Source organism: Dicentrarchus labrax, unplaced genomic scaffold (assembly GCF_905237075.1).
Source record: "Dicentrarchus labrax unplaced genomic scaffold, dlabrax2021, whole genome shotgun sequence".
Lineage (NCBI taxonomy): Eukaryota > Metazoa > Chordata > Actinopteri > Moronidae > Dicentrarchus > Dicentrarchus labrax.
Window position 1 is genome coordinate 26,269,032 of NW_026136706.1, and position 24,885 is coordinate 26,293,916.

The 24,885-nt window shown below is 38.3% G+C and overlaps 1 protein-coding gene across 1 annotated transcript; it reads right to left on the minus strand.

Moving 5' to 3' along the window:
* Window positions 1-1,685: 1,685 nt before the first annotated feature.
* pde6d (phosphodiesterase 6D, cGMP-specific, rod, delta) lies at window positions 1,686-21,086 on the minus strand. Its single transcript, XM_051403422.1, has 5 exons — window positions 20,721-21,086; window positions 8,469-8,557; window positions 7,504-7,629; window positions 4,669-4,774; window positions 1,686-3,659 (listed from the first exon to the last, which is right to left on the minus strand). Exons 1-5 carry the CDS (start codon window positions 20,768-20,770, stop codon window positions 3,578-3,580), a joined length of 453 nt encoding a protein of 150 aa, XP_051259382.1. The 5' UTR covers window positions 20,771-21,086; the 3' UTR covers window positions 1,686-3,577.
* Window positions 21,087-24,885: the final 3,799 nt, after the last annotated feature.

Genomic DNA, 24,885 nt, shown 5'->3' on the forward strand with positions numbered 1-24,885 from the left:
CTCTTTATTTAGCCAAATTTAGCAATGTTTTGAGCTATGGTTAATATGTGAGCACATATATGGATATAACTTATGGTATTATACTAAACCGTATTGAACCTTGTTATTAATTTACAGAATTTTCCTTTTTTTTCATTGTGTTTCATATAAATACCTTACATAATGTAAAATTATTGATTATAATTATAATTATTCTTATAATTGAAAAGTTTGACAACATTGAGTTGTTTTGTATGTTGGTGACAACAAAAACTTCACCATTCTAGGGTCTTAATGTTATATATATAGACAAGTAGTAATGATAAAATGTAGGAGTGTAAAGTAAACTGATTGTGCAATAATAGTGACAACGCTGAAGTTGGCTTCCGATTTGCAGCTTTCAAACCTAAAAAGGAGAGAATTGGAATGAAAAATGCACGGACAATAGGCTAATAAAATATGTGACACAGCTACAGTCAGTCATATTTTAGGGTATATGTACATCCACCACTTCTTTCTAAATTATATAAGGATCCCTTATTCTGTTGAGCCCTCAGTAATATCACAGATACTTATGGATCCATATAATTCAGAAAAAAGTAAAAACATAAGGAAATTATACAAGGACTTCAATTACAAAAGTGGGTGCTGGGAAAAGGAAGCTAATGTAGTAATACCAGAGGAAACTGATTTTTTCAGAGAAAATCTGATCAGTTTATTACCCTCTACCATAGATTTAGTGGGTCTTAGCACTCTTGCTGGAGAGAATGTGTATCAGTTTCAGTGGCTCATGCTCATTGTTTTCATTCATTGTCATTTGCTATTTGGAAAGGAGTGGGCCATTGTGGAGGAAATTACATTTCTCTTTTACTTTTTTGTTCCTTAAAAATATTCCTGAAGGTCTCAATAAAAGTGACAGATACCTTCTGATTTTCATGGCTGTAATGGAGAAAATAACTTTCATTCTTTGACTGCAAAAGAAGGGGGATCCATATTGGGGCAAAAAATAATTCTTATAATCATCTAGATTTATATTTTTCCTTTACTTTTTCGTCTGAATCTTTTATATGCATTGTGAACTGTACCTGCTTGTTCTTGTTTTTCTTTCTTGATTTCACTGATTTTGCAGTGCTAATGACTTCAAAATCCTCCTATTCACGTTCAAGGCCATCCACAACCTTTCCCCTCCTTATCTGTCCGAACTCTTCCACATCGCCACCCCTTCCCGTTCCCTCAGATCTGCCTCCTCTGTCCACCTCTGTGTCCCTCCCGCCCGCCTTGTCACCATGGGGAGCAGGGCTTTCAGCCGCTCTGCCCCCCCAACTCTGGAACTCACTCCCACCGGACCTCAGGAACCTGGACTCTCTCACACTCTTCAAATCAAGATTAAAAACTCACCTATTCAGAACTGCCTACCCCACTTAACCATCTACATTGTCTTTTCTTATCTGTTTCTTATTTCTTGCTGTTTTTTTTTTTTTTGAGTTGTACGGTGTCCTCGAGTGCCCAGAGAGGCGCCTCTAATAATTTAATGTATTATTATTATTATTATTAATGTCCCAAACCTCATCTGTTCTATGTTCATGCACAAGCTAAAATGAAAGGCATCTAAAAGAGAAGGGTTTTGAGGAATCATACATGATCGAGCCACACAGGTGCATGTAACTTTTGAAAGCAACCCAATAAAGACCACACAGACACACATCTTGTTATTACAACATTGGATGACTTTAATCCATAACTCCTGTCATATTAAAACACAAGTCTATTTTACACAGCTCAGTTAACAGCTAAGAAAAAACAACCAATGACATGAACACGGTGAATTACATTGAAAGTCAAAGTTAAAAATATAGCCAGGATGTACAGAGCAGAGCTGCGATAAAGACCTTAAGCAGCTGTTAACATTTGGGTATAGTTGGGATAAAACTGTAAGCTGTGAACTATTAAGAATAAATAAGATAAAAAGATAAAGAAATTATTTTAGTCTACACTGGCTGAAAATTTAATATTTTACCTCTGAAAGTAAAGTACAAGCAAAATAAAGAATGTAACAAAACCCCCTCCTGATTGCTGATGGATGTCCCTCAAACACAGTGCTTTTCAAAGATTTTGACAACATTGTGCAGGTTTTTCTTCCAAACAGCAAACAAACAAGAGGCGACCCAGTGACTCTTGTGGTGGACTGGAATAAAAAAAAAGGTGCTTGGTCCTCGGTCCTCCATCACACCTCACTGTTCTACACTAGTTAACACAGTCAGAAACCAGGAAAGGTTTAGTTGGCAAAAGCTGTGTCCCACTTCAGAGGATGCCTGCAAAGGTGTGTCCTTCAGAGGACTAAAGCTACATCAACAGTTCCAATACTTGGCCTCACAGAGACCACCATTAATAGTGCCTGCATCTAGGTAGTCCTCGTCAACTCATAAAACTGGAAATTTCAGAGTCGAATTGTTGGCCAACCAAGTAAATATGTCCAAATATATCCATTAACTGCCATTTTTCTGACAAACATTTTCTGACTTTACAAGTAGACAAAAACCGACCAGTGCAAAGGATTCTGGGATACTGAGGACTACAAGCAGTTCACCTGTTGTGTAGGGCTGCACAATATAGTAAAACAAATCAGACTGTGATGAATCTCAATTAGCGGGAATGATCATTTTTGCATCACAATTTTCATTTTCACTGAAAAAAACTATTAAAAACTGTTGTTGTTGCATTTGTTGGGGTCTGTACCAAACAAACGTGCTTACAATTGGATATGTTGGCCAGAGCATCTCTGCAGCATTATAGAACTTCATTATGATGCTGTTTGTAACACCTTTGACCTTTATTTTTTTTTTTATTGCAGCTTCTGTGATTTGGATATTGCACTTGACCATATTGGAATTTCAATAATATTTTGATAAATTGTGCAGCCTTATTTACCCATGATGATAAACTCTGTCAGGAAATGTGGACTTCACAGGAGGAAGACTCTGGGATGGGACACAGCTAGAGGAAATGTTACCTAGTGTTTTATGATAAAGACCCTTTGAACAAAACTCAGGACAGACACTGAGCTGCATCTTTCCTTGACACACAGCTCGTGTTTAAAACAGACAACATGGAGAGCAGTGTTTCCGAGTTGAGACAGAAAGGAGAAGATCAGATCAGACAGGTTACAAGTCTGGTATTCTGTTCCTGAGTAAATGCAACCTTGGAGTGGGAGAGGGCAGAATAATAAAAAAACAAAACATGAATTGTGTAATTTCAGAGTGGCTCCCTGGATGACTTGAGATCAATGGTAATGTATTTACAGTGGAACAGTCTGGAGGGTAAAATCAAAGAGAGATGATCTTGGAAAAGAGGAAACAACAGAGTGCTCACTCCCCTTCTTCCTCTCCCAAGGTCTAGAAGAAGTTTCCCGGTCAACACAAAACAAGAGAACAACCAAACACAAAGCTCTCGTCACTGAGTGTGGGACCACAGTTGGGTTTCACCCAAATGTGCTGATCCCAAGTCAGCAATGAGCGGTTTACTGCTGCAAATTGTAGCTAACCTTGGTAATTTATAGACCTTGGCAGGACGTCAGCATTTTGGAAGGTAGAGTCAGAGGTCAGACATAGAAAAGTCGTACCCTGGAGGTACTGACATGGAGGTCGTCATCGAAGAACTTGGTCTCTATGATCACATTACCACTGGAATACAAAGACACATGTAAACTATAACTGAGGTATCAAATCTCTGTCCATTCCTCTACTATCACTGCCACAAAAAGCACACATTCTGTACACTATATAACATTACCATGAATCACCGAATTCCTACTGTCGTGATCGCAAGAATCAACTTTCATCAGAAAATGTCAATTTGTCTCTTAATCCTGAAGTTAATTCTTGACAGTTATGATAACACCATAAAGAGTAGATTAAGAAATTTGCTGCATTAAAGCTGTGGGATGTAACTTCTAACAATAACCTTTCGTAATATTTTTTGAAACTTTCACTATATCTTGACAGTAGTACACAGGACAAACAATCACACGCACTGTATCTTGATTAGATTCAGTTCAAGGTTTTTTTTTATAAAAGTAAGGGCCTGTCCTCACGAATACGCGGCCTCACCCAATACGATGTTGTTTCGAAAAAAATCTCCATAAACACGGCGTCATTTCCAGAAATATCTGCGTCCACACGGATTCACTGACACGATCCAAAACGCTGTAGTACATATGCCAGGCCTGTATGTGGCGCTATGACGCCGCCACACCAATACACTAAAACCGGAAAAGAAGCCATGGAGCATGCGCTGTTTACAAACAAGTAGTGGTAGTCCGCCATTGTTGTTGTTGTTATGACGCGTCTAGCGGCGGCGCCTGAGGTTAAAGGCAAGAGAAGCGGGGCCAATCCATTATTGCCGTCCAGACGACTCTGGGCAATCCGGCTTTTTCGGATTTTCCCCCTCTGGGACCCTTTTTCAAAAAATACCATTTTCACACCCCCGAAAACGCCGTATCCATCTGGACGCGAGGCCGATACGATAAAGTATTTATCCGGATTTGAGAAAAACGTATTCGTGAGGACAGGCCCTAAATCACAGCTGTATAGGATTAAATAGCACAGATGATAAAGACGATGTACTGCATGTTTCAGCAACACGGAAACATAAAACAGCTAAATTAAAAAGAAAATCTGAGAGGAGACTCACGTTAAAACATTGGCTGGCATCATCTGGGACTCTGGAGCTGCTTCTATCAGAGACTGCCATGTATTGGTGGAGTTTGGGATAACAAAGCCAAACTCAAAGAACCATTCTGGATTGAGAAACACAGACAAAGAGCGCAGTGCTACCTTAACAACATACAATATCACTATTTGGATTCCTGGGTTTATACAGTGTGTTAGTGTACCATAATGGTGCAAGTACTGTTTCTGAGACGTTTCCCTCTCTGGTGGAAACCAGCAACATAAACATGTGTTGTCCTCTGGGCTCTCTGTAACCTCATCCCTGTACAGCAGGGCCCCAGGGACAACACTCCAAACACACAGACAACAGGGAAGTGACAACTAAGTGAGTTGTCTATTGGTCAATGCAGATGATGCTTCTGTTCTTCTCTAGCCTTTCCATAATAACTCATAACGCAGGTTTGCTTCAACAGTAAGGTGGGGCAGAATGTTGAAGATCTGAAGGCATTATACTGCTGTAAGCACAAAGGCCCACTGCCACTGTATAGCACACAGGAAACAACTCCAGTTAGGCCAGTGCCTTGATCAGCCAAAGATAGACAGGTAAGGTTGCCATAAATAAAACTGCAACACAAACAGCTGATTCTAGTTTCCAAAGACCCAAATGGTTTTGTCAGAGATTGGCAAACACTTTCAGGGGGTGTGATAGTTTAGTGTGATAACATATACCTTACTAATCCTTTGGATTGTTCAGATTCCATTTCTGACACTGAGTGATTATTAGTAGTGCATGCATAAGAGAAAATTCACACTCAATTAACAGAATTGCTTCTAAATTGAATTCCATCTCTTTTTAGTGAGTCAGATCATTTAGCTCAGCTCAGCAATAAGAGCCATTTGACTCCCAAACTTGCTTTTCAACTTCTGGCTTTTTTGAATTTAGACAAATTTAGCAATATTTTGACCAATGATTGGTATGTGTAAAAAAATATATCACATAAGTTATTCCGTTTAATTACTAAACCTTATAATTACCAGAATGCCATCATTTTAAATTGTGCTTGGTATAAAAAAAAACATCAAACACACAGACATCAGTCAGTATTAGTCTTTCCTCGTGACCTCTCAGATTTGTGGCAAACTAAAATTAACACTTTGACTACATAGAGACAGCTTTTCGTTTAGCTTGGTCCTAAATAATTATTAGCTTAAAATGTGTTGTAACAACTATGGACGAAGGTGGAAATATCACTTTTCTAAATTGTACTTAAATTGTCAACTTGAGTACACTGTACCGCAGCTGTACCTATCTCAAGCTGTCTTTCAAAAAGAAAAGGCATAAAAAGCCCAAAACCAAAATTTTAAAAAAGAGACAGGACATCACTCTGATAAATAGTTAACTCCAGACACATATCGTCAGGAACCCTGTGACTCAAACATCCACTGTACCTGCAATTTATTTTTCATTGTTTAAATTTATTTATTTATTTTTTTTTTTAAACAGACACATTTTTTTTAACTACAGGCCATCACTCTGATGAACAGTTAACTCAAGACACACAGTGTCACTAACAATCACTGTACAATAATAATGTAGTGTAAAAGCGCTTTGAGTGGTCGGAAGACTAGAAATTACAGTAACCCTAGGACTTGAAACATCCACTGCATCTGTAATCTATTTACTTTTAAAACATAAATATAATCATTAAAACACATCTACCCATACTGTGCTACTGTATATACTGTCATATCCATCTACCTCCTGTACATAGACAAAAAAACAGTCAAATTCCTTGTATGTGCTGGCCAATAAAAGATTCTATTCAATATTTATATAGTTACAATATTACGAACTCAGTATCTTTGGCGAAATACCTGAAAAAAGGCAATATTAAAGCTGCAGTAGGTAACTTTTCTAAAAATAACTGTCATACTTGCTGTGATATTTGCTGAAATTTTGAGTACATGAGACACATAATCTGTGAATTGATCAGGTTCCTCCGCTTGTCCTACTGCTCCTAATGGAATTTGCAAAAACCCACCGTGCCTATATGAAAACAACCAATCAGAGGGAAGAAAGATGGTTGATTGCTTAGTGTCACAGGTCATCAAATACAGACACTGGGAATAAAGACTCAACAATCAACTATCTTTCTTTTCTCTGATCGGTTGTTTTCAACCCAAAGCGTCTTTCTCGGCTCTGTTATTTTTTTTCAGGCCCGGTAGATTCTTACAAATACAATTAAGAGCACTAGAAGGAGAGAGAGGAACTTAATTCTTTCACAGATTAACCGTCTCATGTACTGCTGTCAAGAAATAACAAAAATGTCGGCAAATATGACAAAATGTATTTTTATAAAAGTTGCCAACTGCACATTTAAGTTACTGCTAATGCAAACCACACATTTCCTACTGCTGAAGCTTCACATTAAAAGCATATAACTGGTGAAACGTAAATGCAATTTGTTTGTCAGTGAGCTTAAAAAAAGAAAAAAAGTAAAGAAAAATAGCATTTGTCGACGGCGGATCAGTTTAAACTATTGCAGTGAGTAATGGAACAAGAAGGAGCAGCCACACTGAGCTGTTAGATGAAGAACTCCAGGCGACACACCGTCAACTTCTCAGCCAGGTAACCAATATTCACTGTCACTGTTTATAGACCCATGCCGTGTATAGCATAAAATCTGATCATGGTTGCTCACAGAATGATGGAAAACGGCAAATTATGCCTAACTTCTTTATTAAAACTACTATAGTTTGTTTAGCTGCCCCCAAATTTCTGTGACCTGTAGTATTAAACCATAGCAGGTCGCACAGAGTACCTTTAACTGAGTAGTTTAGTTGAGTGGCGGATTACCTTCTAGACATTGTCCTTTGAAGAAAACTTTCTGCTCCAGTCTGAACTTCTCCAGCTTTTCTGAGGAGGAGAAGTTCAGTTCTCTTGATACTGCTTTACACTTCAGGATCTTCTTCGGGACGCGAGCTTGAGAGACAAAGAGAGAGTGGAATAAATTGTGCTGACGATGACACCAAGTTAGTTTTGAAAGCATGCAATAGCAGTTCACTGGCAGAGCTATAGACTGAAGACTCTTGTTCAGTTTCAAAATGGGACTAATAATACCCAGAGTTTTCAAAAGCAAACCACTCTGTTTTTAGGTGACCTTTTCCCCTTTAAGCTTTGTGAGCTTCCATTAAACTAAGAAAGTGCACAGTATCCACACTAGCCCTACCGAAACCCTGACACTTTTGAGACATGGCAACGGTTTCACATGTAGATGCAGCAGCTTGAAATATTTATTTTCTAATTGACTAACAATTAAATTTGATTCAGTATTTTACATTTAAAATTTGATCATCTTTATCAAATAACTATAAATTACCATTATAGATTACACCACCCAAAAGTATAGCCAAATTGTAAACAGTTAAGCATGGTGGATCTTTCATCCACAACCCTATCCAACCAGACAGTAGAGCCTACAAATGCAGTTTAAGTACAAACAAAAATGTTTGGGTAATAACATCTTTATAAGATTGGGTAATAACATCCCTTTTCACTTCTAAATATAATATAATATAATATAATATAATATAATATATTTCACTTCTCATATAAAACCTGTCTGGTGGCTTGTATGGTTGCTTCATGTATTTGATTGTAAAGTTGTGTCTGTGTCCCCACATCAACAGATCTCAGCAATGTAGCTGATGAACAAATATTATTAACTGCTGGAAATAATAGCCAAAGATTTTGAAAACTCTTGTTCTGCTGCAATACATTTGGTGTGAATGTCAAATTTCTAGTTTGATGTGTGAATGTACCTTCATGTTCTACTCCTGGTACAGAGAGGTCCTCGGTTCCCTGCCACAGCACTTTGCCTGTCTCTGCATCTCGAAGATTCATCCAGTTTCTGGGAGGAAAAAGTCAAGTGACAACAACCACACAAAAGAATATACACAATGAACTGAACTGAAATATCCATGGAATAATAACAGAATGATCTGCCTCAACACACTTGTAACAATCTACTACCACTCATGGCTTATCAGTCTGTGTTATCCATCACTTGCCAAATCACTATTTTGTGGAGCAAAATATGAAAACCTGTTGCATCATGATGAGCTTTCACTTGTAACACATTTTAAAATCAACTAAGATAACAGTAACAAACTTCCAAAATGACTTACCATTATTTAAAAGGTATATGTTGGCTTACGTTTGTGTTGGCAAATTTAAGCAAATCAGTTCAGTGAGCTCACTAGTTAATGCGAAAAACAAGTGCAACCTTTCCCTTCTACCGATACTGAAGGCTGATAAATATGAGCATCCCTACTAACCCCAGGTTCTTTGAACAAAATACTACTGTAGTTTGCTGCAAAAACAACACACACAAATAAGACTGGAGACTCTACTATGATTGTGTTTTTTAAAAGTTTTTCCCTTGCCACTGTCACCACAGTGGGCTCATTGTGAGTATTGTTGGGTCCCTCTAATTATTATTATCAAGAGTAGGACCTACTTTATTTAAAAACTGTCCTGAAATAACTTCTGTTATGATTTGGCAAACTACAAATAAACAGTGTTGGGCTAGTTACTAATTTTAATTAGGGACAGAGCCAGCGACCGGCAATGTCCCTATTGTTTTTGCTTGATTTCTTCTTCTTCTTCTTACCTATTATTTTTAGGCCCCTTTGACTGCATTTTTGCCCCCCTGAACATATACGAAAAGTCAATTTTATTTGGCAAAGTTGTCAGGCCTCGTGAAAATGGGGATATTCTATGTGTCGCTTTTGGGTTGGCCACTAGGTGGCGCTAATATCATAAAAAATGCGTTTATGCTAATAACTTCTGCTTACTTTTTCATGTTCCTCCTACACATTTTGTCTTCGCACAAAATTTGTCACCTAGCACCTGGGGACCGCCCTGGCAAAAAGAGTAATTTGAACATTTTTGAAATTTCAAAAAAAAATTGACGAAAAAAATTTTTCGTCAAAAAAGGAATTGGTTATCACATTGGTATGTCCGATTGACACCAAACTTGGGTACATAGTTCCACATGTCTTCCTTAAGCATCGTCCACAATTTCAGGCCATCGCCACTAGGTGGCGCTCTTTGGTAAGTGGTAAATGGACCTGTACTTGTATAGCGCCTTTCTAGTCTTCCGACCACTCAAAGCGCTTTTACACTACATTCACCCTTTCACACACATTCACTCAGTGATGGCAAAGTCCATCGAATAGAAACTAACTAATTCATACACATTCACACACCAATGCACGGCATCGGGAGCAATGTGGGGTTCAGTATCTTGCTCAAGGATACTTCGACATGTGGCACCAGGAGCCGGGGATCGAACCCACAACCTTCCCATTAAGGAACGACCCGCTCTGCGTCTGAGCCACAGCCGCCCCTCTTTAAAATGTAGAAGTTTATATCTCTACAACGGTATGTGTGATTAAGATGAAACTTGGTACGATGCTTCCCCATGGCTCCCTGAGGCTCGCTAAAAAATGTGTCAACAATCCGCCACTTGGTGGTGGTCTGGTGGCATGGTAAATCACTGTGCAGAGACCGTAATAGTTATGAATATGAAATTCACAGGGCACGTGTAGAGTGGGGCCTGAAGCTCACATACCAAAAATAGTGTTTGTCGTGTGTAGCACCCCCTACAGGATAAAAAAACAGCAGCCCCGGTGCCACATTTCACCGATATGTACGAAACTCGGTAGGCACGTCTAACATCCCGGGACGTACAAAAAAGCCTCTTGGACCCATACCCGAAACCCCACAGGAAGTCGGCCATTTTGATTTAAAGTTTCACTTTCGGCGAACTTTTCGCGTTGTATTTGAACAAACTCCTCCTAGGGAATTTTTCGGATCTGCTTAAAAATTTGTGAGTACAGTCAAAAAATGGTTCTGATTAAAAGTTGTGCTATTTGTGCATGTACATTGAAGGGCGTGTCCGTGGCGTGCCGTCAAAGTTGGCCATTTTGAATTCCGTGCGCATTTTCGGTGAATTTTTCGCTGTGTATTTGAACAAACTCCTCCTAGGGAATTTATCGGAGCTACTTGAAAATTGGTCAATACAGTCAAAAAATGGTGCTGATTAAAAGCTGTGCTATTTGAGACTGTACGTTGAACGGCGTGTCTGTGGCGTGAGGTCAAAGTTGGCCAGGTTGAATCGAATGTCAAACTGTGATGCCATTTCTGGCATTTAAGGGCTTCTGTTTTAATTAACTCCTCCTACAGATTTTATCAGATTGACTTAAAATTCGATCACTGCAATCTGGACACATTGGTTATCAAAAGTTGTGCTATTTGAGACTGTACTTTGAAGGGCGTGTCTGTGTCGTACCATCAAAGTTGGCTATTTTGAATTCTGTGGTCATACAAACTGATTGAAAAATGTTGCTATTTGTGACTGTACATCAAACCGCGTGCCAGTGACAACTTGTCGATTTCAGCAGATTCGCCATAAAATAGTACTCATAACTTCAGTGTGCAATGTCCAATCTCCAATAAACTTCATATATTCTGAAACAGTATTGCCATGAACACATCCTCATAACTTCAGCGTACGTGGTCCAATCTCAATGAAACTTCACGTGTTTGATAACAGTCGCGCCCTGAACTTGTCTACATGACAATATTAAGACATAGTGATAGCGCCACCAACTGGCAACAGGAAGTAAGCGCTGTGTGGCGATTTTGAGCTGATTCACGCGAGATTTTCATGTCGTGGTCCACACGTGGTAGGACAGCATGTGACGCGGCCGCAGCACACCCCGAGTTGCGTGGAGTCCGAGGTCCCGCCCAACGCCTTTAATTATTATTATTATCATTATTATTATTACTCCCTGCCAAAGGTAATTAGTTTACACTACTAGTTAGTTTTCATCCTTGAAGCTAGTTTTCCAAGGATGTAATTGTCAGTGGGGGGGTGACGACAAAAGTAAGGCTGTAACTAATTACTTTTGGGGGAATAAATTACTGTATGATATCATTACTGAAATGTATTAATAATTAGTTACACTACTAGTTACTGGGGAAAGTAATATTGCTGTAATATTAGTAGCAATGCCTTACTTCCTAACACTTCATACAATATACACCCCCCTCCAAAAGTATTGGAACAGTGAGGCCAATTACATTGAACAGGAGACAATATCAGCTTTTATTCTCAGGTATTTACATCTGGATATGACACACAACTTAGAGGAAAGCATTATTTGTAATGAAACACCATTTTTTTTAGGTGAGCTGAAGTATTGGAACAGATAGACTTAACATAGATTCAAGTGATTAAGACTTAATATTTAGATGCAAATCCTTTGCTTGCAATAACTGCATCAAGCCTGTGACCCACTGACATCACCAAACTTTTGCGTTCTTCTTTTATGATGCTTCTCCAGGCTTTCACCATAGCCTCTTTCAGTTGTTTGTTTGGGGGGGTTACTTCCTTCAGTCTTCTCTTTAGCAGGTAAAATGCATGCTCTATAGGGTTTAAGTCTGGAGATTGACTTCAGTCCAGACTCCAGTCTAAAACCTTCCACTTTTTGCACCTGACAAACTCCTTTGTTGTTTTGGCAGTGTGTTGTGGGTCATTATCTTGCTGCATGATGAAGGATCTCCCAATCAGTTTTGGTTGCATCTTTCTTTATATTGGCAGACAAATTGTTTCTGCAGACTTCTGAGTTCATTTTGCTGCTGCCATCATCAGTGAAGATTAATGAACCCGTCCCAGAAGAAGCCATGCAAGCCCAAGCCATGACATTACCTCCATTGTCAGGCCCCTTCATATCTTAAAGAGCTCATAGTACCCTATTACCCCACTAGAACACTGCGTTCTCTGAATGCTGGGCTACTTGTGGTTCCTATAGTCTCTAAAAGTAGAACAGGAGCCAGAGCCTTCAGTTACCAAGCTCCTCTCCTGTGGAACCAGCTTCCAGTTGTGGTTCGGGAGGCAGACACCCTCACCACATTCAAGAGTAGGCTTAAGACATTCCTCTTTGATAAAGCTTATAGTTAGGGCTGGATCAGGTGAGTCCTGAACCATCCCTTAGTTATGCTGCTATAGGCCTAGACTATCGGGGGATTTCCCATGGTGCACTGAGCTCCTCCCTTCCTCTCTCTTTCTGCACTCATTCATGTCCCATTAATGCATGTTACTAACTTCACTTCTTCCCCGGAGTTCTTGTGCTTTCTCGTCTCGCAGGTTCTTATCGATCCTGGTGGAGCCTCCTGCCATGGTCCTGCTAGATTGCCATTGCCAATACTGTTCTCTCTCTCTCTCTCTCTCTCTCTCTCTCTCTCTCTCTCTCTCTCTCTCTCTCTCTCTCTCTCTCTCTCTCTCTCTCTCTCTCTCTCTCTCTCTCTCTCTCTCTCTCTCTCTCTCTCTCTCTCTCTCTAATTGGTCGAGACAGACGACCACCCACCTAGAGCCGGAGGATCTGTCCTAGGTTTCTGCCTTTTAACAGGCAGTGTTTCCTTGCCCTTGTCGCCAAGTGCTTGCTCATGGTGGTACTGTTGGGTCTCTGTAATTAATGTTTTAAAGAGTTCGGTCTAGACCTGCTCTATTTGAAAAGTGTCCTGAGATAACTTCTGTTATGAATTGGCGCTATACAAATAAAATTGAATTGAATTGAATTGTGTTTCACAGATGAGCTTGTATGTTTGGGATCATAAGGAGATCCTTTCTTTCTCCAAACTTTAGCCTTTCCATCACTTTGGTAAAGGTTATCTTTGTCTCATCAGTCCATAAAACTTTGTCCCAGAATCTTTGAGGCTCATCTCTGTACTTTTTGGCAAATTCCAGCCTGGCCTTCCTTTTCTTTTTGCTAATGAGTGGTTTGCATCTTCTTGTTTAGGCCTCTGTATTTTTGTTCATGAAGTCTTCTGCGAACAGTAGATTGTGATACCGTCACTCCTGCCCTCTGGAGGTTCTTGCTGATGTCACTAACAGTTGTTTTAGGGTCTTTCTTTACAGCTCTCACAATGTTTCTGTCATCAACTGCTGCTGTTTTCCTTGGTCTACCCGTTCGACGTCTGTTACTTAGTACACCAGTGGTTTCTTTTTTCTTCAGGACATTCCAAATGGTAGGACTGGCTATGGCCAGTATTTGTGCAATGGCTCTGATTGATTTTCCATCAATTCCATTTCCTTCACAATTGCTTGTTTTTCACCCATAGACAGCTCTCTGGTTTTCATGTTGGTTACACCTCTAACGATGAATGCAGGCTGCACAGGCAAAACCCAAATCTGAAACTGAGCATAGACATTCAGCGCTATTTATTGTTTGAATAATTAATGTAATGGGACACATCTGGGAAACAAAACATACCTGTCAATCACATGTTCCAATACTTTTGCTCACATGAAAAATGGATGGGTTCAAACAAAAGGTGCTACCTTCTAAGTTGTGTATCAGATCCAGATGTAAATACCTGGAAATACAAGCAGAATGGATGATCTCTTGTCTCATATTCATCTTTTGATGTCAAACCCAAATGTTTTAAGTCTACAGCAAAAATGAAGGAACACTCACTATTCCAATACTTTTGGAGGGGAGTGTATATATATGAAGTGACCATGTCAACCTGTGGTTATACACCTTAATTTAGTCTAGTGCAAGTTAAGATGTGTACAAATATACAAACGGATGTGTACAAATATACAAACTGATATACAAACAGCTAACAGACCAAATAAGGCTAATAAGGACAGCAGTTTCTGACTTGGATACCTGGAAGCACAGCATTGGACAAAAATTCCAGCAACATCATGCTTTAGAAACCAATACTGATCATAATTCAGGCAAGAAGGATGAAGGAAGCATTCCCTTATAGGTAAACTAAGTAAGTAACAAGTAGGAAACTGAAGAAGGCATTGTGTCGTTGACGCTGGCTGCTAGCTGTCCCATCATTCTGTCAGTCGGTCAGCTGTTACTGACCTCCACACTCAATAAAAACACAATACAACTGTCAATCACAGAGCCTATAAGGACCATGTCACGATTTCCACTGTATGTTACAGCTTCTCATCCTGTGTTCTCACAATCATTTTAACAACCCACCAGGTGCCATATTTACTAAAAGTCTGTAGGGGCACCAATGCATCAGTATGCATAAAACTCTGTTAGGGCACAAGATAGAGAATATGACAAGCCAAATTGACCAGGTTAACTGATTTACCATGAAGGTATGCAATGTAGTTTATGCCAAGGAGAGATGGCTGCTGCAGGAAAAGGAAGAATGTATAATTCAACAGAGGAACTGTTGAACCACATAAACTCATTAAAGCATGAGTAGAATTCAGAAAACACCAGGCTTTAGGTGACTGCAAGTGGTAAAATCAAGACACTGTGGCAGACTGCAGTGCACACTGATGCCAACTAAAGTTGAGAGAGCACAATTTTATCTTTGGATATCAGACTGATGGATATCAGTAAAGAACCATCGTCCCATAGTCCATTGTTCTAGAAGATTTTCCACTCAGCATCCTGTCGCACTCAGATACTACTTAGTGTCACACACACTCGACTCCACACCATCTGCAAAGCCCTTCATCCCACCTCACGACCACCATCAACTACCTGAAAACACACAGCTTCTAAAGCTCCAGGACTCAGCCATGTTAGCATACGGTTACATGAGTGAAGAGAATAATGTTGTATACAGATAACTAATACAAACAGAAAACTGAAAGGACACAATTTAGTTGGCACATCAGCTCTCAGATGGATCCTGGTGCATTCAGGGACTGTTTCTTAGCTCATACTATCGAGTTTGACAGTCATACATCCAGCTGGTCAGGATGTTGTAGAGGAAATGTTAAAAAAAGATTCATGAGAAGATACAAGATAGTTGAAGAAAAGTCTGTGCAAGTGCCAATAATGATGCATGTTATGCAGGTCATATAATACTACAATAAACAGGCTAGAGATTAGTTTATTTAATTTTGTCCTATTTTTTGGATGGCTTTTTGGTGTTTTTAACTGCATCAATGTCAATAGTAAATGCTATAGTCTATCTTCATACACATCTCTAAAAATTTCTTGTTTTCATTTAATTAATTCAATGAACATTGTCTTAACTGTTAATTACATTTCTTAAAATGTTCATAAGTCTCTATAGTGTAGTGGACAGGTATAAAAGATCATATACAGACTAAAGAATAAAGTTTACATATTAGGTTTGTAATTATTACAAAAGGGAAGATGGAGGATGAAACATAATTAGTGCTTTTAAAATATATTTTTATTTTCCTCACTAAAAATCAAAACTTGGATTCTATATCTATCTGTGTATAAAAAAAACCAACAACAACTGGTCATTTGATTTTTTTTTTTTTTTTAAATACAAAAACTGAAATTGAAATACAAGGCATTTTCCTTTTTCATGGCTAAAAAGCGATGAGAGAATATGCTCTGAACTCATATTCTGAGCCCCTGGTTCCCCTTGGCTACAAGCAGTAGTCAGCCTGACTGGATTTGAAAGACCTTGTTTTCACTAAAATTATATCAGTGAGATCCAAAGACATTTTAGCCTGGCATCAAGCAGCACTGGCACATTGGCAATCCTACATTTGGCACTCGTCTTGTTAAAGACCACATGCGGTCTCAGAATATGAAAAATAAAATCAAACCATGCTTTGAAAATGGTCACATTGTGACCATGAAAAAGACAAATGCCTTGTATTTAAACTTAAATTTGAATGAAAATCAAATAACCACTTGTTTGCTTTTTTATTACCCATTTCTGAAAGGAAAAATTTAAAATGACCACAAGGTACACTGACCAAACTGAAACAGATTCAGTAAGCAGAGTCTTAAACAAGTCTCTAAATACTCAACTATAGACAACTACAACTTGAAAATACTAAATTTTCTTGCAGTCCCATCATTCCGTTGATGTTATGACACTTTATGAATGTATGTTTATATTTGTATCATTTAGAGGGGTATTAAGTGGAGTGCTGCTTTAAGCGCTTCACACAAAAAAAGAGTATACAATTTTAAATTAAGGGGAAATTTAGGGCAATAAAAAAACTTTTAAAATTTAAAATTTATTTATTATAGCATATTATATCATTAATAAACACTCAACTGACATCATCTATTCGGAGCTTCAATCCATGTCTATTAGTGCTGTAACTGGCTTCAGAAAGCCTTACAGGTCAGATCCCACTAGCAGTCGAACTCCACCCCCTCCACCATCCCCCACATCTTCCTCTGGCTGTCTATCAAGTGTGCTGAGTTGAATTGTTTCTTTAATCCTCTCAAGTCTAACTAAATCCAATCTCCCACCTCAAACTCATCATCCTCCACACCTTCCAGAATAATCCAGGCCACACTGCAATGTCTTTCTCATTGATGCTCTTTCAACAGGCTGTGCTACTTTAATCTCTAAACACGTGTCACTGTAAAAACAAAAGAAAGACAGAAATAACACATGCATAATTTTGGCAGGATGTCCATGATGACAATGATACCCACATCAGAAGCAAAAACCATTATAATTTACTGTTAACAACTTATAATGTGCCCTTTTGTTTCATTCTTTCTCAAATAACTTCCTCAAACTTAACAGAAGCAAATCTTGTACAGCAACTGATTTAGGCTCCAACAACATCATACAAGGTTGTACCATAGCCCCATCAGGGCTGGCTGCAGGTTGTGTATAAATCACCAGGGTGCCTGCTTAAATCTGTCAGAACACACACACACATACACAAGTTAATGAGCCCCCAGTGAAAAGCTGCTGTCACCGTTTAGTCTGCATATATTCTTAAAGAAGTGTTAATGGCTCAAAGTACAGGCAGCTTCCTACCGCAATCTTTTCACTTAATCTTAAAAGAACATCTCCAACACACTGAATTCAGTCTTTTTACAATGATATCATTATTTTTCTAAAGTAGAGGAGGTCCCCAGTGAAGTTCAGAACCAGATCAAAACTGTTTCAACAAGACATTTTCCTGAGCTATCTATCATTACAGTGTGCAGATCTATTTTTTTGGCCATGGTATTTCTTCAACCATGTCAATGACAAAAAATCAGCCAGACCACTCTATATGTCTTATCTTTGCCGTAGTTTATTGAAACAACATTTCCACTTTAAACATGGCTACTTATATATTCTTATTCTTCTTAATAATGTTCTTCTTCTGAAGTATTCTGATAGTAGTAATGTTTGATAGCAACATTTACCGTCTAGAAAAGCCAAAAAAGAATATTACGTACCGTTTAGCCTCTGTGTTGACTTTAAAGAGGCTGTACAGTATGGACAGAAGGTAATAAATCCCTGTTCCACTAAATCCTGTATTTAGGCATTACCACACTACTACATGAGGCTTGATCTCAGCACTCACACATTCACTTTTTCTATAAACTGAGAAAAGTATGTGGGTAGGTTTCATACATATTTAAATAATCAAAACTAAAAGTTTACTTTGTGCTTCACTAAATTTGTATGGTCATATTGTCACTGTCTGGAAAGCACTGGGCCTCACTGCAGTTAATGGCATGCTGTAGTGTTCTGCTGCTTCTTCTAGAAGGTATTACTGTCTGATTCACACATGAAAACACACTCTAGGCAGTAATATGGAAAGCATCACCCCACCATGTTGGCTCTACTCACACACACACACACTATCACATCCTATATTATAAGTTATAGTTTCGTTTTGTAAGAAAATATGTATTAAAAACACTGGAGTGACTGGCAACTGTGGGACTTACAGTACTAGTAGGGGACAGGAAAATTAGGCAGATATTTCCACTTTAGATAGATGGAAACTTAGCCAGTGATGTTGGATGTTATTAGGCCACATAAACTAGGATTTAGGCTATGTTCACACTGCAAGCCTTAGCGCTCAATACTGATTTGTTGCTTGGATCTGACTTTTTTGATTTTGCTGTGAACAGCACACAACATCATAGATCTACAGTGGCTTAAAAGTCAAATCTGATTGTTTACATTGAGGTCATATTACAAAAAATCAGACCTGTATCTGATTTGGAGCACATGATTCAACAACAAATCAGATTCCATGTGGTTTGTGCTGTTCACACTGTCATGAAAAAAAAAAAAATCACATATAATAATAAATAAATAATAAAATTAAGATTTGGGTGGTTCTGAATGTGGCCTATGTGACTATCTGTCTGAGAGCCCCTGAATCATAATATGGCTGAGACAGAAAACCTCACTGGTGTAAAATGATATTTTTTTCAGTTGTGGTGAAGGTTTAAGACCATCAATAGATCAGCCTACAGTTTGTATCACCCTCCTGGATTCTTGTTCAGCTAAGGTGGATAACTAAAAGGGCCAGATATACTCCACAAAAAGGTGCCCACATGGTTCTGCATAACATTAGGTGCCTGCAGGCTCCAGCCAGAAAACTAATGCATGTTACCGTGGTGATGGAACTCCATCTTTGATCGTTGACTGGCCACTGGCCTTAGTTATGACTTTAGTACAAATGCCTTCAATTTGTTCTGCAGCAATACAAGACAATAAAATACTATGTCTGCATCTCCTCAGTATACTATTTAAAACTATCTCCAAAGATAGTGCGCCTGCCAGAGAGTGCATGCTGCCTGTTAAAGTTGTTAACCAATTTCCCCTGGGGGTTCAATACAGTATATCTGATTCTGACGCCAAATGCCAAACTAAAATTAAACATTAAAACGTGCATGTGTGTGTATGTTTGCTGGAGAATATTAGGGATGCATGATATGGATTTTCTTTTCAGCCAATACAATAACCAATAATGATATGCTTCTTATGATTGAAACCCATAAGATAACTTATAATTTAAAATGTTTGTGTTTTAAAAATAAGTTCACACACACCTGATGGTATAAGACTAACTGTAGTGCGCAAGATGGATGGATAATATTCCATAGCTCTGACCTAACCAAATCTTGACATACCTAGTGTTAACACAACAACAACAACAAACAGCAGTTCTGGCTCTTCAAATGCTCATTTATTTATTCTAGTAAAGTACATCAAAAACATACGATGGCTTAGAAAATAAAGCCTAAGAAACATTTTGTATAAGAACTCAAACAAACTCATCAACATTATGGATTATGGATAATTTATCGGCTTATTAGAATAATGCATAGTACAAAATTCCCATTATCTACCAATAAACCGATATATAACAATCGTACATCCCTAGATAATATACATAATACAAACCCTGGTTCTGGTCAGCCAACGGGCTGACAAATTCACTTCAACCCTAACCCTAACCCAAGTGACCATTTTCAAATGGCTGCAGACTGACTAAAAACTCACTGCCCCACAACGACACAGCTACTCCACTGTGACAGGACACTTTGGGAAAATTGTAGGAAGTAAAATAAAGTACAAAATACACTGGTATGATATTTAAGCAGTGCAGAATTGAAATTCACTGATTTGTTATTAAGTTTTCTTCCATACGAGAAAGAGACCCACCGGAGTTTGACAACTTCTAACATGTAACGTTACGTAGCTATAATACAGCAAACACACCAAGTTACACAATTAACGCTAGTAACAATTCTTCCTTTCTCCTTAACTAGAGCTTACTGTAGTTCGTGTATAATTGTATTTGAGTCTGAGAAAGATGAACTGATATCTGACAACCAACTGCGTCAATCTCAACATCATCTCCATCGCATGTCACTGTTGCTACAGGGTATTTATCGTTGCCGATACCACACCAAGCACATTGAGCAGTTAGCCTGGTAAGTTAGCTACAGAGCAGGGCCACTCGTTTTAGCTGTCAGCTCGTCATTCACTTGTAAACCAGCTAGGTTCCCAACTACAGAAAAAAATGCTTTTGTCACATCAAATAAAGACAAACGTCCACTATGTCGCTGGCGTTATCAAATGAGAGGTGAAACTGTCAGATTAGCCACCGCTGCTAACCTGACTGTACTATTAGACAGTCACAAGATGTTACTAACTAAACATCTTGCTAATGTTTGATGACGTTATCCAAGTAATAAACAGGGACGACAGTTGTGTCTAACACTCACAGAACATCACCAAACCGCCGCAACAGCAAAAAAGGATACAGTTTGAAGCCCTTCAAAATTTCCTTGGCCCTGTCTTCGTCTGAAGACATTTCAGAAATCGTCTGCTTTCGTTCCTTACAGAAAACCCAGGATCAGCTGAAATAACAAAGCTGCTGTTGATTGTAAATGGGCAAGTTAGCCAACTACGCTGCCAGCCAATGTTTGCCTGAAAAAAGCATAAACTATGTGTACTTAACTCTATATTGTAGGACTGCAGGTTAAGTCTGATCCGATAATGCAATCAGCTTAATATACCCAGCTAACTAACAGACAGCTAGCCTAGCCAGTCAAAGACACAGGCTAACTCTTAACAGCCAATCATAGAGCAAGGGTGAGAAGCATGGGTGGGTCTAAACTGGATAGAGACGCGTCACCAGGGGCAACGCCGCACACACTGAGGCCATGGTGGCTCGATTCGTGCCTGTACCACTAATTTTCTCGATTAATATTAGCACATGCATACTACGCGAAATGCGAAATACATTTCCAGAAATAACTGAAACTATAAACTAAAAATAAAAACTAGATTTTAGAAAAACATAACGATATTGTGTATCCTACTTCTTGTACGAGCAAACATTTTTTAAATATAGGCTATATATACAGGAAACTTCTTTAGTTTTGTTCTTGTCAATTTAATACAATTTTTCAACACAACAAGCTTGAGGAGGTATTGGTGCATATGTTTCGGATGTCTACATGACTGTGAGTTTATATGTTTGTACTGTAATACCGATTCTGAACTTCTTCTATTCCCCATATTATAGTAAAAAAAAATAAAATAAATAAACCAAAACAACATTTTTGGTTAACACGCTTACTAACTAACTGCAACTAAAGTGAATTGAAAACAAACATTAAAAATTAAATTAAAATGATAACTAATGAAAAATACAAATTTATTATATATACATAAAATATTATACATACAGAGTGTGTTGATACATTGTGTCTGTCTTGATTCTATCCAACCAGAATCACTGAAACACCCTAAAGTTGGGTTTTGAGACTACATCTACAGTGACTAAGAGAATGCTTCCATGATGGATATAACAATAAACCAATTAGAATGTGTTTAAACATAAACCAAATCAGAAATGTATCTAAAAATCAACAACTAAAATTGTGTTTAAAAAAGGGTAGAGGGCATGGATGATAAAGAGAGAAGGACAGAGACATACACAACAGTGGGGGGTCAAGCGGGACCATAGCAGCAATTTTTAAAACAAATTAAATTGCTCTAGGTAGGTGGCCGTCTGCCTCGACCAGTTGGGGAGATAGATAGATGCGCAGGTCGAGGCAGACGACCACAGTAGCAACAACTACACTAAAAGAAGTAAATGATAAATGGACTGTACTTATATAGAGCCTTTCTAGTCTTTCTACACTACATGCCACGCATGCCATGCAAGGTCCCAACTACTCACCAGAACGGAAACTAATCATTCACACACACTCATACACAGATGCACAGCATCGGGAGCACTTTGGGGTTCAGTGTGTTGCTCAAGGACACTTCAACATTGCAGCAAGAGGAACCTTCCGATTAGTGGATGACCCGCTCTACCTCTGAGCCACAGCCGCCCAAAGTGACTGATGGCGATGATGAACATGAAGAAGATGATGACGACAACGACAACAGCAACAACGATAGGGGATGATGAGCAATGATAATAGTAATAATAGTAATTGTAATAATAATAATAATAATGATAATAATAATATCAATAATATTAGCAGTGGGAGTCAAGCAGGACCATTGCAGCAGGCTCAACCAGGATCAATGAGAACCTGCGAGACGAGAAAGCACAAGTTAGTAACTTCACTTCTTCCCCAGAGAATATAACTGGGTATCATCTGCATAACAGTGAAAGTAATGGTGTTTCCGAATGATGTTGCCTAAGGGAAGCATATTTAAGGTGAATAGAATTGGTCCAAGCACAGAACCTTGTGGAACTAACTTTGACTAACTTTAGTCTGCATGGAGGATTCATGATTAACATGTACAATCTGAGATTGATCTGATAAATAGGACTTAAACCAGCTTAGTGCGGTTCCTTTAATGCCAATTAGATGGTCAAGTCTCTGTAATAGAACATTATGGTCAATGGTGCCAAATGCAGCACTAAGCTCTAACAATACATGTACAGAGACAAGTCCATTGTCTGATGCAATTAAAAGGTCATTAGTAACTTTCACCAGTGCTGTCTTTGTGTTAAATCTTGACTGAAATTCTCAGTTTGGCAACTTTTTTCTCAAGAATCTTTGAGAGAAAGGGGAGGTTAGAAATGGGTCTATAGTTGGCCGTTTGGTCAACTATAGACCCATTTCTAACCTGCCCTAAGATTGGGCAAACCAAGATGCATTTAATCAACAGTCAATCAGGATGCATATAGATTAGCCAATCAGAAAGCATTCTGAATCTCCCAACAGTCAATCGGGGCTTGTAGAACAATCAGCCAATCAGAAAGCATATAACATCCCAGCCATTAATAATGAATTTAAGAAATAGCCAATCAGGATGCATATAAAAATCACACACTGAGAACATAAATCAGGATGCATTTCAGTCAGGATAAATATAAATTAGCAAATGAGAAAGCATAAAACAATCAGTCAATTAGAAAGCATGTAACAATGAGCCAGTCAGGGTGCATTTAACAAACAGATGCATTGAACAAACAGACAAGCAGAAGGCATTTAAATCAGCAGATCAGGATGCATTTAACAAACAGCCAATCAGGATGCATATCAATTAGCCAATCAGGATGCATATAAATTAGCCATTCAGGATGCATATAAATTAGCCATTCAGAAAACATGTACAAAAATCCAATCAGGATGCATATACTGTAACAATCAGTCAATGAGAAAGCATGTAACAATCAGCCAATCAGGATACATCTAACACACAGCCAATCAGGAAGAACTTAAGGAACAACCAATCAGTTTATATAAATATAAATCAACCAGTGAGAGGCAAGTAACAATGAGCCAATCGGGATGCTTGTAGCAGTCAGCCAATAGGACAGCATATAAAACAGTCAATCAGGAAGCATTTTAACAAACACCCTAACAGGATGCATATAAATTAGTAAATGAGAAAGCATTTCACAAACAGCCAATCAGGCAGTATGTAACAATCATATGACAATCAGCCAGAGTTAAATTTCACTTCCTGTGTCCACCAGTCAGGAGTAAGCATCTCCCAGTTAGGATTCCTTCAATGTTCATCATTCAGGAGGTTGAATAATTGGCCAATGACTAAATGCTTAAATCCTTTTATCAGGTTCAAATATTAAGTTAAAAACCACCAAGATCTGGCTTAAAACTGGATTAAAAAGTCAATTTATGACTTTATTTTCGGCAGACTACAACGCTGGCGCATGCACAAAGGGGATATGATGCCATAGACATTCCTCTAATTCACACAGCACAATGCCTTACCCTCACACTAAAGTCTTGTGACTGATGACTGACATCCATGTCATGTAGGAACCAGTCGTAGTTCAATTTTGTTGCAACAACATTGCATAAAAATACTCCTACCACGCTTCAACAGTTGTGAATACTGACAGGTTCTTGATCACTGTTATAGTTTCAATACCACAAAGAAATACCGTGTTAATCGTCTCCAGAATATGAATATTATTAGATCCCTCTCCAGCAAATGGTTTTAAATTAATAATTTTTATTTTTGAACATGGTCGTAAATTTTTATTTCTAACTGAAGCAACTTTTAATGCTCCAGTAGAGAAAACAAAAGAGGGTGTGGGATTGCCACTATTTTCTCTAGTAGTTTTAGCTGCACTCAGTGTTCTTTTGGAAACTTTCCTACATTTGAATACTTAGCAATGGTTATCAAAGCACAACAGCCTGTACTCACAGTGACTGTCAACCCTTTTCCACTTTTTCACTATAATACTACATCAACCTTCAAACAATGTAACAAAAAATTAATCATAGCTATTAATTCATGCAAACTTATTATTATTGTTGTTATTTTTTGTATTTGGTTTCTCTTGTAGGGTCATGTAGGGTTATATTTGTTATGCAACTTCTCTTTTTTATACAGTTGACTGGACCATAGACAGTATAACTTGGACTTGAAAAGGAAGGACTTTTTTATCCAAAAAAATATTCTTCAAAAAAAATAACTGTTTCA

Coding starts and splice junctions, on each gene's coding strand:
- pde6d (XM_051403422.1), bottom strand. CDS start 20,770: ATGTCTTCAGACGAAGACAGGGCCAAGGAAATTTTGAAGGGCTTCAAA. Junction 4,775..7,503: donor CAAAGGACAATGTCTAGAAG/GTAATCCGCCAC, acceptor TTCTCAATCCAG/AATGGTTCTTTGAGTTTGGC. Junction 3,660..4,668: donor ATGCCAGCCAATGTTTTAAC/GTGAGTCTCCTC, acceptor TTTGTATTCCAG/TGGTAATGTGATCATAGAGA.